This window comes from Oncorhynchus mykiss, chromosome 24 (genome assembly GCF_057628025.1).
Source record: "Oncorhynchus mykiss isolate SJ-2025 chromosome 24, ASM5762802v1, whole genome shotgun sequence".
NCBI lineage: Eukaryota > Metazoa > Chordata > Actinopteri > Salmoniformes > Salmonidae > Oncorhynchus > Oncorhynchus mykiss.
The window spans coordinates 45,195,324-45,215,000 of NC_143045.1; the positions used below are offsets into that span (position 1 = coordinate 45,195,324).

Consider the following 19,677-nt stretch of genomic DNA (forward strand, 5'->3'; position numbering starts at 1 on the left):
ATCAATGTGGGAAGAGAAAAGAGGTTCCTACTACTGTGGGAAGAGAAAAGAGGTCCCTATCAATGTGGGAAGAGAAAAGAGGTCGCTATCAATGTGGGAAGAGAAAAGAGGTCCCTATCAATGTGGGAAGAGAAAAGAGGTTCCTACTACTGTGGGAAGAGAAAAGAGGTCCCTATCAATGTGGGAAGAGAAAAGAGGTCCCTATCAATGTGGGAAGAGAAAAGAGGTCCCTATCAATGTGGGAAGAGAAAAGAGTTCCCTATCAATGTGGGAAGAGAAAAGAGGTCCCTATCAATGTGGGAAGAGAAAAGAGGTTCCTATCAATGTGGGAAGAGAAAAGAGGTCCCTACTACAGTGGGAAGAGAAAAGAAGTCCCTATCAATGTGGGAAGAGAAAAGAGGTCCCTATCAATGTGGGAAGAGAAAAGAGGTCCCTACTACTGTGGGAAGAGAAATGAGGTCCCTATCAATGTGGGAAGAGAAAAGAGGTTCCTATCAATGTGGGAAGAGAAAAGAGGTCCCTATCAATGTGGGAAGAGAAAAGAGGTCCCTATCAATGTGGGAAGAGAAAAGAGGTTCCTACTACTGTGGGAAGAGAAAAGAGGTCCCTATCAATGTGGGAAGAGAAAAGAGGTCCCTATCAATGTGGGAAGAGAAAAGAGGTCCCTATCAATGTGGGAAGAGAAAAGAGGTCCCTATCAATGTGGGAAGAGAAAAGAGGTCCCTATCAATGTGGGAAGAGAAAAGAGGTTCCTATCAATGTGGGAAGAGAAAAGAGGTCCCTACTACAGTGGGAAGAGAAAAGAAGTCCCTATCAATGTGGGAAGAGAAAAGAGGTCCCTATCAATGTGGGAAGAGAAAAGAGGTCCCTACTACTGTGGGAAGAGAAATGAGGTCCCTATCAATGTGGGAAGAGAAAAGAGGTCCCTATCAATGTGGGAAGAGAAAAGAGGTTCCTATCAATGTGGGAAGAGAAAAGAGGTCCCTATCAATGTGGGAAGAGAAAAGAGGTCCCTACTACTGTGGGAAGAGAAAAGAGGTTCCTATCAATGTGGGAAGAGAAAAGAGGTCCCTATCAATGTGGGAAGAGAAAAGAGGTCCCTACTACTGTGGGAAGAGAAAAGAGGTCGCTATCACTGTGGGAAGAGAAAAGAGGTCCCTATCAATGTGGGAAGAGAAAAGAGGTCCCTACTACAGTGGGAAGAGAAAAGAAGTCCCTATCAATGTGGGAAGAGAAAAGAGGTCCCTATCAATGTGGGAAGAGAAAAGAGGTCCCTATCAATGTGGGAAGAGAAAAGAGGTCCCTAATACTGTGGGAAGAGAAAAGAGGTCCCTATTAACGTGGGAAGAGAAAAGAGGTCCCTATCAATGTGGGAAGAGAAAAGAGGTTCCTATCACTGTGGGAAGAGAAAAGAGGTCCCTATCAATGTGGGAAGAGAAAAGAGGTCCCTACTACTGTGGGAAGAGAAAAGAGGTTCCTATCAATGTGGGAAGAGAAAAGAGGTCCCTATCAATGTGGGAAGAGAAAAGAGGTCCCTATCAATGTGGGAAGAGAAAAGAGGTTCCTATCAATGTGGGAAGAGAAAATAGGTCCCTATCAATGTGGGAAGAGAAAAGAGGTCGCTATCAATGTGGGAAGAGAAAAGAGGTTCCTATCACTGTGGGAAGAGAAAAGAGGTCCCTATCAATGTGGGAAGAGAAAAGAGGTTCCTATCAATGTGGGAAGAGAAAAGAGGTCCCTATCAATGTGGGAAGAGAAAAGAGGTTCCTATCAATGTGGGAAGAGAAAAGAGGTCCCTATCAATGTGGGAAGAGAAAAGAGGTCCCTATCAATGTGGGAAGAGAAAAGAGATCCCTATCAATGTGGGAAGAGAAAAGAGGTCGCTATCAATGTGGGAAGAGAAAAGAGGTTCCTATCAATGTGGGAAGAGAAAAGAGGTTCCTATCAATGTGGGAAGAGAAAAGAGGTTCCTATCAATGTGGGAAGAGAAAAGAGGTTCCTATCAATGTGGGAAGAGAAAAGAGGTTCCTATCAATGTGGGAAGAGAAACGAGGTTCCTATCAATGCGGGAAGAGAAAAGAGGTCCCTATCAATGTGGGAAGAGAAAAGAGGTTCCTACTACTGTGGGAAGAGAAAAGAGGTTCCTACTACTGTGGGAAGAGAAAAGAGGTTCCTACTACTGTGGGAAGAGAAATTAGGTCCCTATCAATGTGGGAAGAGAAAAGAGGTTCCTATCAATGTGGGAAGAGAAAAGAGGTTCCTATCACTGTGGGAAGAGAAAAGAGGTTCCTATCAATGTGGGAAGAGAAAAGAGGTCCCTATCAATGTGGGAAGAGAAAAGAGGTCCCTATCAATGTGGGAAGAGAAAAGAGGTCCCTATCAATGTGGGAAGAGAAAAGAGGTCCCTATCAATGTGGGAAGAGAAAAGAGGTCCCTATCAATGTGGGAAGAGAAAAGAGGTCCCTATCAATGTGGGAAGAGAAAAGAGGTCCCTATCAATGTGTGAAGAGAAAAGAGGTCCCTATCAATGTGGGAAGAGAAAAGAGGTCCCTATCAATGTGGGAAGAGAAATGAGGTCCCTATCAATGTGGGAAGAGAAAATAGGTTCCTATCAATGTGGGAAGAGAAAAGAGGTCCCTATCAATGTGGGAAGAGAAATAGTAAGAAATAGAAGAAAATAACATCTCGAGTGACACAGTGGTGTATATTGTACATTGTTGAACACTTGGCAAAAGTCAAAAATGAACATATACAAGGATATGGAAGCAATCAAGACATTGAGGACAGCTATTTGAAGAACACACCTACAGTAGCGTGGTGAGGGTGAGGTGAGACTGAGTGGAGTGGAACGTGACGGCAGTGGTGTCTACAATAACAGCACAAGATGAGGGGTCCTACTGACAGCCTCGGTGGAACATGCACAACACACAAGGTTTTAAGGTCCACAAACTACTGACACTTCCATCATAGCAGGGGATGCCCACTCCATCATCAGGCTCATAGAAACAGAGAGAGAGAGAGAGGTGGTTGGCGGGGAGGGGGGGGGGGGGCATAGCATTCACACCCTTAGAGCAAAGCTTGGTGTAGCTTCCGTTATTTCAGGTTACACCAGCTCTGTTGATGGCTCTTAATGGGCTGGAGCTCCAGATTGATTTTGGGGCGTCACACGGACTGCTCCTTAGGGAAGAGGGGTCGTGGAGCCTCGCCCTGACCTTGGCCTTGGGCAGGGTAGCTGGCGGGGTACAGGGGGTTGTTGGACGGAGGATGTGTGTAGGGATTCTGGGGTAAGAAGGTAACGGGAGGGGGGTAGGCCTGAGTTGGTTGTGACTCGAGACAGTGTTCCTTGTTGTAGACTCGATGGTAGCTCACATGTTCAGCCGGGTTTGATAGTTCGTGTCTCCCACAGTTCTGTGGAAACAAAGACAGAATGAAAACAAACTTTACATAAATATGTTGTTTTTATACGTCCGCGTAGTAACACTGCTGCTCCACTAGTTACAACAGCTTTCCACCAATAGTATTTACAGTGTGACTACAGTTCTGACAACATTTCTTCAACAAGCGACGGGGGACGGGGGGGGGATCAGTCAGGATGAGGACAAGTAGCACGTATCCTCCTCTCACTTGGCTTGGATAGCAACAAAGTACATTCATATTGAAATTATGTATTTTGTTACATCATTTTGCACAGTAATGCCTCCAAAAATAGATGCTTTGAGAGTATAAAAAAAAGCGCCACAAAATGCACAAAAAATGGCTCACATCTCCTATATGTCATCATGATACCTACATCCCATTTATCAAGATTATTTTGATGATCTGTGCATTTGTTTTTATGTTTAGTAATAGTTGTTGGTTCTCTAATGTTTTTTCATTACCACTATGGACCGTCCTCCTAACAGGTCATAATGATCACCTACTGTAGACACCTGCAGATACAAAAACTACGGCTTGGCGCGCTGATGAAGGCAGAACTGCCAAAATGCATTAGCCTGTCCTGACAAAAATAAAAAGGTGAAATTAGGTATTTTTTGTCCTTTTTAAATAAACTTGGGGGGGTGGGTAACGATGCTTCGTGGGTGTCAGTTGTCTATATGTACAGAGGGTCCCTGGTTCGAGCCCGGGCATGGGCGAGGGGACCCACTAAAGCTATACTGTTACATTGATGCTGTTGGCCCGGATCACTGGTTGCTGCGGAAAAGGAGGAGGTCAAAAGGGGGGTGAGTGTAACTGATGTGAAACGACTAGCTAGTTAGCGTGGTGCGCGCTAATAGCGTTTCAATCGGTGACGTCACTCGCTCGGAGACCTTAAAGTAGTTGTTCCCCTTGCTCTGCAAGGGCTGCGGATTTTGTGGAGCGATGGGTAACGATGCTTCGTGGGTGTCAGTTGTCTGTTCGAGCCCGGGTCGGGGCGAGGAGGGGGACGAAAGTTAAACTGTTACACCACTGTTTCCCAAAGTTAGTTTTGTCCTCGCTTGACTTTTTTCCATTCAACTTTTTCACCCCAGACTTCATCTGGAATGGATCTGCAGTATCTCCTCCAGGAGAAAAAGCTATGTAATATTACACCTTCTCATTGCAGTCGCTGTAGTCATAATATACAGGAGAACTATTACCTTAATGTGAGGATAGCCGAGTTGCAAGCCCGGCTTCAGATGCAAATGTTAGACAAGGGCAATTTAAGGATGATACAGCGTCTATGCCACCAGTAAAGAAGGGTAGTAGTGTTAGTACCCCTGCACTGTCCCCCTGCGCTGTCCCCCTGCACTGTTCCCCTGCACTGTCCCCCTGTACTGTCCCCCTGCGCTGTCCCCCTCTACTGTCCGCCTGCACTGTCCCCCTGTACGGTCCCCCTGCACGGTCCCCCTGCACGGTCCCCCTGCGCTGTCTCCCTGCACTGTCCCCCTGCGCTGTCCCCCTGCACTGTTCCCCTGCACTGTCCCCCTGTACTGTCCCCCTGCACTGTCCCCCTCTACTGTCCCCCTGCACTGTCCCCCTGTACGGTCCCCCTGCACGGTCCCCCTGTACGGTCCCCCTGCACGGTCGCCCTGCACGGTCCCCCTGCGCTGTCCCCCTGCACTGTCCCCCTGCAGTACCCCTGCACGGTACCCCTGCACGGTACCCCTGCACGGTCCCCCTAGACTGTCCCCCTGTACTGTCCCCCTGCACGATCCCCCTGCACGGTCCCCCTGCGCTGTCCCCCTGCACTGTCCCCCTGCACTGTCCCCCTGCACTGTCCCCCTGCACTGTCCCCCGCACTGTCCCCCTGCACTGTCCCCCTGCACTGTCCCCCTGCACTGTCCCCGCAGCCGGACAATTTTCTCACGGCTTCTGGAGGGAAATTCAGTCGGCATGCTCAACCTGTGTTGCTCATTCAGCCGATAGAAACTTTCAACCGGTTTTCCTCACTAAGCATTGAGTCGGAGTCAGAGACCAAGGTCTCTCCTCCACCCGTTACGGGGTCTGAGCCGCCGAAGCCTCCCACCGTTAGCTCTGGTGAAATGAAAACCCAAGTCATTGGTGACTCCATTATCAATATTAGACTGAAAAATAATCATTCAGTGATCATACCGACGTAAAGGCTAATCTGAGGCTGGTGCTGTCTGAGGATGGTGCTGTCTGAGGATGGTGCTGTCTGAGGATGGTGCTGTCTGAGGATGGTGCTGTCTGAGGCGGATTCTGTCTGAGGATGATGCTGTCTGAGGATGGTGCTGTCTGAGGATGGTGCTGTCTGAGGATGGTGCTGTCTGAGGATGGTGCTGTCTGAGGCTGATGCTGTCTGAGGCTAGTGCTGTCTGAGGATGGTGCTGTCTGAGGCTGGCGAGTGTAGAGAGTAGAGGGGTTATCTACGTCGGCACCAACAATGTTAGTAATATACAGAACATTAGATAGTAATATATTGAACATTAGATAGTAATATACTGAACATTAGATAGTAATATACTGAACATTAGCGAGTAACATACTGAACATTAGTAATATACTGAACATTAGATAGTAATATACTGAACATTAGATAGTAATATACTGAACACTAGATAGTAATATTCTGAACATTAGATAGTAATATACTGAACATTAGTAATGTACTGAACATTAGATAGTAATATACTGAACATGAGTAATATACTAAACATTAGATAGTAATATACTGAACATTAGTAATATACTGAACATTAGATAGTAATATACTGAACATTAGAGAGTAATATACTGAACAATAGATAGTAATGTACTGAACATTAGATAGTAATATACTGAACATTAGATAGTAATATACTGAACACTAGATAGTAATATTCTGAACATTAGATAGTAATATACTGAACATTAGTAATATACTGAACATTAGATAGTAATATACTGAACATGAGTAATATACTAAACATTAGATAGTAATATACTGAACATTAGATAGTAATATACTGAACATTAGATAGTAATATACTGAACATTAGATAGTAATATACTGAACATTAGCGAGTAATATACTGAACATTAGATAGTAATATACTGAACATTAGATAGTAATATACTGAACATTAGATAGTAATATGCTGAACATTAGATGGTAATTAGATAGTAATATACTGAACATTAGTAATATACTGAACATTAGATAGTAATATACTGAACATTAGATAGTAATATACAGAACATTAGATAGTAATATATTAAACATTAGTAATATACTGAACATTAGATAGTAATATACTGAACATTAGATAGTAATATACTGAACATTAGATAGTAATATACTGAACACTAGATAGTAATATACTGAACATTAGATAGTAATATACTGAACATTAGATGGTAATTAGATAGTAATATACTGAACATTAGTAATATACTGAACATTAGATAGTAATATACTGAACATTAGATAGTAATATATTAAACATTAGTAATATACTGAACATTAGATAGTAATATACTGAACATTAGATAGTAATATACTGAACATTAGTAATATACTGAACATTAGATAGTAATATACTGAACATTAGATAGTAATATACAGAACATTAGATAGTAATATACTAAACATTAGTAATATACTGAACATTAGATAGTAATATACAGAACATTAGATAGTAATATATTAAACATTAGTAATATACTGAACATTAGATAGTAATATACTGAACATTAGTAATATACAGAACATTAGATAGTAATATACTGAACATTAGATAGTAATATACTGAACATTAGATAGTAATATACTGAACACTAGATAGTAATATACTGAACATTAGATAGTAATATACTGAACATTAGATAGTAATATACTGAACATTAGATGGTAATTAGATAGTAATATACTGAACATTAGTAATATACTGAACATTAGATAGTAATATACTGAACATTAGATAGTAATATACTGAACATTAGATAGTAATATGCTGAACATTAGATAGTAATATACTGAACACTAGATAGTAATATACTGAACATTAGATAGTAATATACTGAACATTAGATAGTAATATACTGAACACTAGATAGTAATATACTGAACATTAGATAGTAATATACTGAACATAAAATGGTAATTAGATAGTAATATACTGAACATTAGTAATATACTGAACATTAGATAGTAATATACTGAACATTAGATAGTAATATACAGAACATTAGATAGTAATATATTAAACATTAGTAATATACTGAACATTAGATAGTAATATACTGAACATTAGATAGTAATATACTGAACATTAGTAATATACTGAACATTAGATAGTAATATACTGAACATTAGATAGTAATAAACAGAACATTAGATAGTAATATACTGAACATTAGTAATATACAGAACATTAGATAGTAATATACTAAACATTAGTAATATACTGAACAATAGATAGTAATATACAGAACATTAGATAGTAATATACTGAACATTAGATAGTAATATACAGAACATTAGATAGTAATATATTAAACATTAGTAATATACTGAACATTAGATAGTAATATACAGAACATTAGATAGTAATATACTGAACATTAGTAATATACAGAACATTAGATAGTAATATACTGAACATTAGTAATATACAGAACATTAGATAGTAATATACTGAACATTAGATAGTAATATACTGAACATTAGATAGTAATATACTGAACACTAGATAGTAATATACTGAACATTAGATAGTAATATACTGAACATTAGATAGTAATATACTGAACATTAGATAGTAATATATTGAACATTAGATAGTAATATACTGAACACTAGATAGTAATATACTGAACATCAGATAGTAATATACTGAACATTAGATAGTAATATACTGAACATTAGATAGTAATATACTGAACATTAGATGGTAATTCGATAGTAATATACTGAACATTAGATAGTAATATACTGAACATTAGTAATATACAGAACATTAGATAGTAATATACTGAACATTAGATAGTAATATACTGAACATTAGTAATATACTGAACATTAGATAGTAATATACTGAACATTAGATAGTAATATGCTGAACATTAGTAATATACTGAACACTATACAGTAATATACTGAACATTAGATAGTAATATACTGAACATTAGATAGTAATATACTGAACATTAGTAATATACTGAACATTAGATAGTAATATACTGAACATTAGATAGTAATATACTGAACATTAGATAGTAATATACTGAACATTAGATAGTAATATACTGAACATCAGATAGTAATATACTGAACACTAGATAGTAATATACTGAACATTAGATAGTAATATACTGAACATTAGATAGTAATATACTGAACATTAGATAGTAATATACTGAACATTAGATAGTAATATACTGAACATTAGACAGTAATATACTGAACATAGATAGTAATATACTGAACACTAGATAGTCATATACTGAACATTAGATAGTAATATACTGAACATTAGATAGTAATATACTGAACATTAGATAGTAATATACTGAACATTAGATGGTAATTAGATAGTAATATACTGAAAATTAGTAATATACAGAACATTAGATAGTAATATACTGAACATTAGATAGTAATGTACTGAACATTAGATAGTAATGTACTGAACATTAGATAGTAATTAGATAGTAATATACTGAAAATTAGTAATATGCTGAACATTAGGTAGTAATATACTGAACATTGGTAATATACTGAACATCAGATTTTCATTACCGTCTGTATGTAATAACACAAAAAATGTCCTGGGGCTAATAAAGTAAGAAATATCACATAAAAACTAAATACTAAAAAAAGCTAGAAGCACAGCAGCCATATCCGTCGGCGTCATTATAAATACCAAGCTTCAGCAGGTAATTTAGCTGAATAGATTGTCTCTGGCCCCCTTCCAGTTAGGTGGAGTGATAAACTCTACTGCAGACTCGCAAAACTTAATCACTTAAACGCTGAAAACTGTTTTTGCCCCTCCCAAAAGATAGAATTTGCAGATAACTGTTAGCTTTTCTGGCAGCTTAGTGGAGTCTGCCACATGCACAGTCAGTGTAGTCAGCTCAGCTATGCCCATTGAGAAGTGTTTGTGCCTTGATCTTAGTCTGGCAAAACTTAACATGTCTGTGTTTGCCTTAGCAATCCCACTGGAAAAAATAACTCCTCCTTCCACGTCATATTTTTAAGAGATTGTGATAACACCTCATATCTCAAAATAGGACTACCTAATGTAGTCCTAGCCACTTTAACTATGCCACTTTGTTTACATACTCATCTCATATGTATATACTGCACTCAATACCATCTACTGTATCTTGCCTATGCCGCTCTGTACCATCACTCATTCATATATCTTTATGTACATATTCTTCATCCCCTTACACTTGTGTCTATAAGGTAGTAGTTTTGGAATTGTTAGCTAGATTACTTGTTGGTTATTACTGCATTGTCGGAACTAGAAGCACAAGCATTTCGATACTCTCGCATTAACATCTGCTAGCCATGTGTATGTGACAAATACAATTTGGTTTGATTTGATTTGATTTGATTTGTTAGATCCCTCACTTCCAAGACAGTCATTGTCAATGAACTAATCACTGATCATAATCTTGATGTGATTAGCCTGACTGAAACATGGCTCAAGCCTGATGAATTTACTGTCTTAAATGACTCCCCCTGGTTACACTCGTGACCATATTCCCCAAGTATCCCACAAAAGTAGAGGTGTTGCCTACATTTATGACAGCAAATTTCAACTTACGACACAAAATGGCAGAAATAAAGACAAACCTTCCCCTGGATCATGTTTTTAACCATCATCCAACATTGAATCTACTATTCCTCAAAAAAACTACTTCAAAAGCTGTTCCTCAGCAACTCACTGCCTTCCTGAAGACAAATATTGTATACAAAACACTGCAGTCTGGTTTTAGACCCCATCATAGCACTGAGACTCGTGAAAGGTGGTGAATTACCTTTTAATGGAGTCAGACCGAGGCTCTGCATCTGTCCTCGTGTTCCTAGACCTTAGTGCTGCTTTTGATACCATCGATCACGACATTCTTTCGGAGCTATTGGAAGTGCAAATTGGTTTACGGCTGGTTTAGATCTTATCTGAAGGAAAAATATACGTATGTCTCTGTTGATGGTTTGTCCTCTGACAAATCAATGGTTCGTTACTGTGTTCCTCAAGGTTCCGTTTTAGGACCACTATTGTTTCAATTGTTCATACCTATCTCTCCAATTTGGTCCTGTCATACATACCTACACCTACACTATAGTCACAAGGCTCCTAGAATTTCTAAGCAAACAGTTGCAGGCAGGGCTTTCCTCCTACAGAGCTCCTTTTTTAATGGAATGGTCTGCCTATACATGCGAGAGACACAGACTCAGTCTCAACCTTTAAGTCTTTAACCTCTTGAATGTAGGGGGAGTGTTTTGATGTTTGGATGAAAAATGTACCCAAATGAAACTGCCTATTTCTCAGGCCCAGAATCTAGAATATGCATATAATTGGCAGATTATGATAGAAAACAGTCTAAAGTTTCCAAAACTGTCAAAATAATGTCTGTGATTATAACAGAACTGATATTGCAGGCGAAAACCGGAGGAAAATCCAACCCGGAGGTGCTGTTTTTCCTGAAAGCTCTCTGTTCCATTGCCTGCCTTTGCTCCATTTAAAGGGATGTCAACCAGATTCCTTTTCCTATGGCTTCCCCATGGTGTGAACAGTCTTTAGACATAGTTTCAGGCTTTTATTTTGAAAAATTATAGAGAAAGATCATTGTATGGCTGGGTGCCAGCAGCGCAACATTTTGGAGCAGACATTTCTCTCTCTCTCTCTCCTATTGAAGAAGCTACAGTCCCAGTCAACCGCATCTGCAGTTTCGACCTCTGAATGTTCGGCTATGAAAAGCCAACTGTAATTTACTCCCGAGGTGAGTTGAACCTGTTGAACCTTCTATAAGCACTGTGATTATTATTTAACCCTGCTGGTCATCTATAAACATTTCAACATCTTGAAAAACGATCTGGCCTTAATGGCCATTTACTGTTATAATCTCCACCCGACACAGCCAGAAGAGGACTGGCCACTCCTCAGAGCCTGGTTCCTCTCTAGGTTTCTTCCTAGGTTCCTACCTTTCTAGGTTTTTTTTTCCTAGCTACTGTGCATCTAAGTCTGCATTGCTTGCTCTTTAAGGTTTTAGGCTGGGCTCCTTGTGACATCTGCAAACTAGTGCTCTCAAAATGTATCCTGATGTCGGCTAACTTAGCTAGCTAACATACATTCTGAGAAAACAACTCACATTAAGTGGTACGCTAGCTAGCTAGCAACATTTGGTGTTCAATGAGACTGAGAATTAGCTAACCAGAAAAGTACTCTAAAAGGCTCTGCATTTCAGGAATCACAAGGATGATCCCTACTCCTGATGCACTGTGAAATTATACTGAACAAAAACAAATAGGTCCAATGTTTCATGAGCTGAAATAAAAGATCTCGAAATTTTCCATACGCACAAAAACCTTATTTCTATCAAATGTTGTGCACAAATTTGCTTACATCCCTGTTAGTGAGCATTTATCCCTTGCCAAAATAATCCATCCACCTGACAGGTGTGGCATATCAAAAGCTGATTAAACAGCATCACCATTACACAGGTGCACCTTGTGCTGGGGACAATAAAAGGCCACTCTAAAATGTGAAGTTTTGTCACACAACACAAAACCAAGGATGTCTCAAGTTTTGAGGGAGCCTGCAATTGGCATGCTGACTGCTGGAATGTCCATCAGAGCTGTTGCCAGATCATTTAAAGTACATTTCTGTACCATAAACCGCCTACAACGTCATTTTAGAGAATTTGGCAGTATGTTCAACCTTCCTCACAACCACACCCCACATGTAACCAGTCCAGCCCAGGACCTCCACATCTGGCTTCTTCTCCTGGGGATCGTCTGAGACCAGCCACCCAGACTGCTGATTAAACTGAGGAGTATTTTTGTCTGTAATAAAGCCCTTTTGTGGGGAAAAGCTGATTATGATTGACCGAGTGGGAGGGCCAGTCTCCCCAGTGAGCGGGAGTGTCTCCCCAGTGGGTGGGCCATTATCCCAGCGGGTGGGTCAGTCTCCCCAGTGGGTGGGCCAGTCTCCCCAGTGGGTGGGTCAGTCTCCCCAGTGGTGGGCCAGTCTCCCCAGTGGGTGGGCCAGTCTCCCCAGAGGGTGGGCCAGTCTCCCCAGCGGGTGGGCCAGTCTCCCCAGAGGGTGGGCCAGTCTCCCCAGTGGGTGGGCCAGTCTCCCCAGTTGGTGGGCCAGTCTCCCCAGAGGGTGGGCCAGTCTCCCCAGCAGGTGGGCCAGTCTCCCCAGTGGGTGGTCCAGTCTCCCCAGTGGATGGGTCTATGCCCTCCCTGGCCCACCCATGCTGCCTCCCAGCCCTGTCATGTGAAATCCATAGATTAGGGCCTAATGTAACTCAAAAAACTAGTTGAAATGTGATTAAATGTGAAGATACAGTACAGTACTTATTTCTTGTTATTTGATAGCTACAGTTTTACTCTCTAATTTGAAATAGAAATAATTGAACACGTCTGATCTGAATTTTCACCGCAGTGGCTTGCGAAAGTATTCACCCCATGGCATTTGTCCTATTTTGTTGCCTTACAACCTGGAATTAAAACAGATTTTGGGGCAGGGGTTTGTATCATTTCATTTTCACAACATGCCTACCACTTTGAAGATGCAAAATGGGTTTTATTTAGGATGATCCCAGATCTGTTCTTATACGGCAGCGGAAACCTATGGTAAACGCTGTGTTAAAGTGTATTGTCAATTGTATGGTCAAGACTATGGTAAAGACTTTGGTAAAGACTATGGTAAAGGGTATGGTAAAGACTATGGTAAAGGATATGGTAAAGGGTATGGTAAAGACTATGGTAAAGGGTATTGTAAAGACTATGGTAAAGGGTATGGTAAAGACTATGGTAAAGACTATGGTAAAGGGTATGGTAAAGGGTATGGTAAAGGGTATGGTAAAGACTATGGTAAAGACTATGGTAAAGACTATTGTAAAGGGTATGGTAAAGGGTATGGTAAAGACTATGGTAAAGGGTATGGTAATGGGTATGGTAAAGGGAATGGTAAAGACTATGGTAAAGACTATGGTAAAGGTTATGATAAAGACTATGGTAAAGACTATGGTAAAGGGTATGGTGAAGGGTATGGTAAAGACTATGGTAAAGACCATGGTAAAGGGTATGGTGAAGGTATGGTAAAGACTATGGTAAAGGGTATGGTAAAGGTATGGTAAAGACTATGGTAAAGGGTATGGTAAAGGGTATGGTAAAGGGTATGGTAAAGACTATGGTAAAGACTATGGTAAAGGGTATGGTAAAGACTATGGTAAAGGGTATGGTAAAGACTATGGTAAAGGGTATGGTAAAGACTATGGTACAGACTATGGTAAAGACTATGGTAAAGGGTATGGTAAAGGGTATGGTAAAGACTATGGTAAAGGGTATGGTAAAGACTACGGCAAAGACTATGGTAAAGGGTATGGTAAAGGGTATGGTAAAGACTATGGTAAAGGGTATGGTAAAGAATTATGGTAAAGACTATGGTAAAGGGTATGGTAAAGACTATGGTAAAGGGTATGGTAAAGACTATGGTAAAGGGTATGGTAAAGACTATGGTAAAGACTATGGTACAGACTATGGTAAAGACTATGGTAAAGGGTATGGTAAAGGGTATGGTAAAGACTATGGTAAAGGGTATGGTAAAGACTACGGCAAAGACTATGGTAAAGGGTATGGTAAAGGGTATGGTAAAGACTATGATAAAGGGTATGGTAACGAATTATGGTAAAGACTATGGTAAAGGGTATGGTAAAGGGTATGGTAAAGACTATGGTAAAGACTATGGTAAAGACTATGGTAAAGGGTATGGTAAAGGGTATGGTAAAGGGTATGGTAAAGACTATGGTACATGGTATGGTAAAGGGTATGGTAAAGGGTATGTTAAAGGCTATTTTTTTTTTCACCTTTATTTAAGCAGGTAGACCAGTTGAGAACAAGTTCTCATGTACAACTGCAACGTGGCCAAGATAGAGCAAAGCAGTTCGACACATACAGCAAGACAGAGTTACACATCGAGTAAACCCAATATACAGACAATAATACAGTAGAAAAAAAAGGCCATGGTGGCAAAGTAAATACAATATAGCAAGTTAAACACTGGAATGGTAGATTTGCAGTGGAATAATGTGCAAAGTAGAGATAGAAATAATGGGGTGCAAAGAAGCAAAATAAAAAAATTAATACAGTAGGGGATGAGGTAGCTGTTTGGGCTAAATTATAGATGGGCTATGCACAGGTGCAGAAATCTGTGAGATGCTCTGACAGCTGGTGCTTAAAGCTAGTGAGGGAGATAAGTGTTTCCAGTTTTAGAGATTTTTGTAGTTCGTTCCAGTCATTGGCAGCAGAGAAGGAGAGGCGGCCAAAGGAAGAATTGGTTTTGGGGGTGACCAGAGAGATATACCTGCTGGAGCTGCTACGGTGCTGCTACGGTGACCAGCGAGCTGAGATAAGGGGGGACTTTACCTAGCAGGGTGTTGTAGATGACCTGGAGCCAGTGGGTTTGGCGATGAGTATGAAGCGAGGGCCTGCCAACGAGAGCGTACAGGTCTCAGTCATGGGTAGTATATGGGGCTTTGGTGACAAAACGGATGGCACTGTGATAGACTGCATCCAATTTATTGAGTACGGTATTGGAGGCTATTTTGTAAATGACATTGCCGAAGTCGAAGATCGGTAGGATGGTCAGTTTTACAAGGGTATGTTTGGCAGCATGAGTGAAGATGCTTTGTTGCGAAATAGGAAGCCAATTCTATATTTAACTAGGTATTTGTAGTTGTCCACATATTCTAAGTTAGAACCGTCCAGAGTAGTGATGCTGGACGGAAGGGCAGGTGCAGGCAGCGATCGGTTGAAAAGCATGCATTTAGTTTTACATGTATTTAAGAGTAATTGGAGGCCACGGAAGGAGAGTTGTATGCCATTGAAGCTAGTCTGGAGGGTTGTTAACACAGTGTCCAAAGAAGGGCCAGAAGTATACAGAATGGTGTCGTCTGCGTAGAGGTGGATCAGAGACTCACCAGCAGCAAGAGCAACATCATTGAGGTATACAGAGAAGAGAGTCGACCCGAGAATTGAACCCTGTGGCACCCCCATAGAGACTGCCAGAGGCCCGGACAACAGGCCCTCCGATTTGACACACTGAACTCTATCAGAGAAGTAGTTGGTGAACCAGGCGAGACAATCATTTGAGAAACCAATGCGATCGAGTCTGCCCATGAGGATGTGGTGATTGACAGAGTCAAAAGCCTTGGCCAGGTCAATAAATACGGCTGCACAGTATTGTTTCTTATCAATGGTGGTTAAGATATCGTTTAGGACCTTGAGCGTGGATGAGGTGCACCAACATTCATCTGCTCTTGCACTTAAAGCCCTCTGTTGGTAGGGTTTCGGTACCGCAAGATCGTCACTCTTTGTATACCACGTGACTAAATGCAGAGTAGGTCGTTCACAGAGTTTCAATCTTTGCTCGGAAACCAGATTGCATAGCGGAGAAGGTGCGGTGGGATTCGAAATGGTCGGTAATCTGTTCGTCGACTTGGCTTTCGAAGACCTTAGAAAGGCAGGGTGGGATAGATAAAGGTCTGTAGCAGTTTGGGTCAAGAGTGTCCACCCCTTTGAAGAGGGGGATGACCGCAGCTGCTTTCCAATCTTTTGGAATATCAGACGACACGAAAAAGGGGTTGAACAGGCTAGTAATATGGGTTGCAACAATTTCGGCAGATAATTTTAGAAAGAAAGGGTCCAGATTGTCTAGCCCGGCTGATTTGTAGGGGTTCAGATGTTGCAGCTCCTTCAGAACATCAGCTGACTGGATTTGAGAGAAGGAGAAATGGGGAAGGCTTGAGCGAGTTGCTGTGAGGGGTGCAGTGCTGTTGACCATGGTAGAGGTAGCCAGGTGGAACGCATGGCAAGCCGTAGAAAAATGCCTTTTGAAATTCTCAATTATAGTGGATTTATCGGTGGTGACAGTGTTTCCTATCCCCAGTGCAGTGGGCAGCTGGGAGGAGGTGTTCTTATTCTCCATGGACTTTACAGTTTTTTCAGTTTGTGTTGCAGGAAGCAAATTTCTGCTTGAAAAAGCTAGCCTTGGCTCTTCTAACTGCCTGTGTATATTGGTTTCTAGCTTCCCTGAAAAGTTGCATATCACGGGGGTTGTTCAATGCTAATGCAGAACGCCATAGGATGTGTTTGTGTTGGTTAAGGGCAGTCAGGTCTGTAGAGAACCAAGGGCTATATCTGTTCCTGGTTCTACATTTCTTGAATGAAGCATGCTTATTTAAGATGGTGAGGAAGGCACTTTTAAAGAATAACCAGGCATCCTCTACTGACGGGATGTGGTCAATATCCATCCAGGATACCCCGGCCAGGTCGATTAAAAAGGCCTGCTCGCTGAAGTGTTTCAGGGAGCGTTTGACAGTGATGAGTGGAGGTCGTTTGACCGCAGACTCATTACGGATGAAGGCAATGGGGCAGTGATCGCTGAGATCTTGGTTGAAGACAGCAGAGTTGTATTTAGAGGGCAAGTTGGTTAGGATGATATCTATGAGGGTGCCCGTGTTTACGGCTTTGGGGTGGTACCTGGTAGGATCATTGATCATTTGTGTGAGATTGAGGGCATCAAGCTTAGATTGTAGGATGGCTGGGGTGTTAAGCATGTCACAGTTTAGGTCACCTAGCAGCACAAGCTCTGAAGATAGATGGGGGGAATCAGTTCACATATGGTGTCCAGAGCACAGCTGGGGGCTGAGGGTGGTCTATAGCAGGTGGCAGCGTTGAGAGACTTGTTTTTAGAGAGGTTGATTTTTAAAAGTAGAAGTTCAAATTGTTTGGGTACAGACCTGGATAGTAGGACAGAACTGTGCAGGCTATCTCTGCAGTAGATTGCAACACCGCCCCATTTGGCCGTTCTATCTTGTCTGAAAATGTTGTAGTTGGGATGGAGATTTCAGAATTTTTGGTGGTCTTCCTAAGCCAGGATTCAGACACAGCCAGAACATCCGGGTTGGCAGAGTGTGCTAAAGTAGTGAATAAAACAAACTTAGGGAGGAGACTTCTAATGTTAACATGCTTGAAACCAAGGCTTTTACGGTTACAGAAGTCATCAAAAGAAAGTGCCTGGGGAATAGGAGTGGTGCTAGGCACTGGAGGGATTCACCTCTACATGGATTCACCTCTACATCACTAGAGGAACAGAGGAGGAGTAGGATAAGGGTACGGCTAAAAGCTATGAGAATTCGTAGAACAGAGAGTTAAAGGAGGATTCTGGGGGTGATAAAATAGCTTCAAGGTATAATGTACAGACAAAGGTATGGTAAGATGTGAATACAGTGGAGGTAAACCTAGGTATTGAGTGATGATGAGAGAGATATTGTCTCTAGAGACATCATTGAAACCAGGTGAAGTCATTGCATGTGTGGGTGGTGGAACTGAAAGGTTGGATAAGGTATAATGAGCAGGGCTATAGGCTCTACAGTGAAATAAGCCAATAAACACTAACCAGAGCAGCAATGGACAAGGCATATTGACTTTAAGGAGAGGCATGCTTAGCCGAGTGATCATAAGGGTCCAGTGAGTAGTGAGGTTGGTTGGGGTCACGGCGATTCAGACAGCTAGCCGGGCCATCGGTAGCAAGCTAGCATAGGATGGAGGTCTGTTATTAGCCACCTTGTGCATTTCCGTCGGTAGATTACTGGAGTTCCGTGTGGTAGAGGGGATCAATCCAATTGTTAAAATAGATGTAGTTATAGTGACCCAAGAAAATTGTCCAATAGATCTATTCAGAGAGCAGCCGATAAGACAGCTAACGATTAGCGGGCCACAGATGGGAGTTCCGGTAACGTCGTGAAGGAGGGGCAAGTTGGATAACTCCCGTGGGCAGATAACGTTGGTAGTCCAGTTGTGAAGGTCCGGTGGGGCTCCGCATCGGCAGGAAAACGGGTCTGGATAGGTGATTGTAACCCAGGAGTGGCTGATGGAACTCTTCAGCTGGCTACGGTAAAGGCTATATATAGTAAAGGCTATAGTAAAGGCTATAGCAAAGGCTATATATAGTAAAGGCTATAGTAAAGCCTATATATAGTAAAGGCTATAGTAAAGGCTATAGTAAAGGCTATATATAGTAAAGGCTATAGTAAAGGCTATATTAAAGGCTTTAGCAAAGGCTATATATAGTAAAGGCTATAGTAAAGGCTATATATAGTAAAGTCTATAGTAAAGGCTATATATAGTAAAGGCTATATATAGTAAAGGCTTTAGTAAAGGCTATATATAGTAAAGGCTATAGTAAAGGCTATAGTAAAGGCTATAGTAAAGGCTATATATAGTAAAGGCTATAGTAAAGGCTATATATAGTAAAGGCTATAGTAAAGGCTATAGTAAAGGCTATAGTAAAGGCTATAGTAAAGGCCATATATAGTAAAGGCTATAGTAAAGGCTATATATAGTAAAGGCTATAGTAAAGCCTTTAGTAAAGGCTATATATAGTAAAGGCTATAGTAAAGGCTATATATAGTAAAGGCTATAGTAAAGGCTATATATAGTAAAGGCTATATATAGTAAAGGCTTTAGTAAAGGCTATATATAGTAAAGGCTATAGTAAAGGCTATATATAGTAAAGGCTATAGTAAAGGCTATATATAGTAAAGGCTATAGTAAAGGCTATAGTAAAGGCTATAGTAAAGGCTATATATAGTAAAGGCTATAGTAAAGGCTATAGTAAAGGCTATAGAAAAGGCTATATATAGTAAAGGCTATATATAGTAAAGGCTATATATAGTAAAGGCTATAGTAAAGGCTATATATAGTAAAGGCTATAGTAAAGGCTATATATAGTAAAGGCTATAGTAAAGGCTATAGTAAAGGCTATATATAGTAAAGGCTATAGTAAAGACTATAGTAAAGGCTATAGTAAAGGCTATATATAGTAAAGGCTATAGTAAAGGCTATATATAGTAAAGGCTATAGTAAAGGCTATATATAGTAAAGGCTATAGTAAAGGCTATATATAGTAAAGGCTATATATAGTAAAGGCTATAGTAAAGGCTATATATAGTAAAGGCTATAGTAAAGGCTATATATAG

At 40.7% G+C, this 19,677-nt stretch overlaps 1 protein-coding gene across 3 annotated transcripts in view; it reads right to left on the reverse strand.

Moving 5' to 3' along the window:
• Positions 1–1,598: 1,598 nt before the first annotated feature.
• The window catches only part of LOC118943990 (nectin 1b), a 545,472-nt gene continuing 527,393 nt past the window's right edge, over positions 1,599–19,677 (reverse strand). For 2 of the 3 annotated variants that reach the window (XM_090219182.1, XM_090219181.1), the window contains exon 10: positions 1,599–3,408. In XM_090219182.1, the coding sequence (XP_090075308.1) occupies positions 3,163–3,408 (246 nt within the window). In that variant the 3' untranslated portion in view covers positions 1,599–3,162. The remainder of the gene's footprint in view (positions 3,409–19,677) is intronic. The other variant, XM_036961057.2, reaches the window with a different exon arrangement.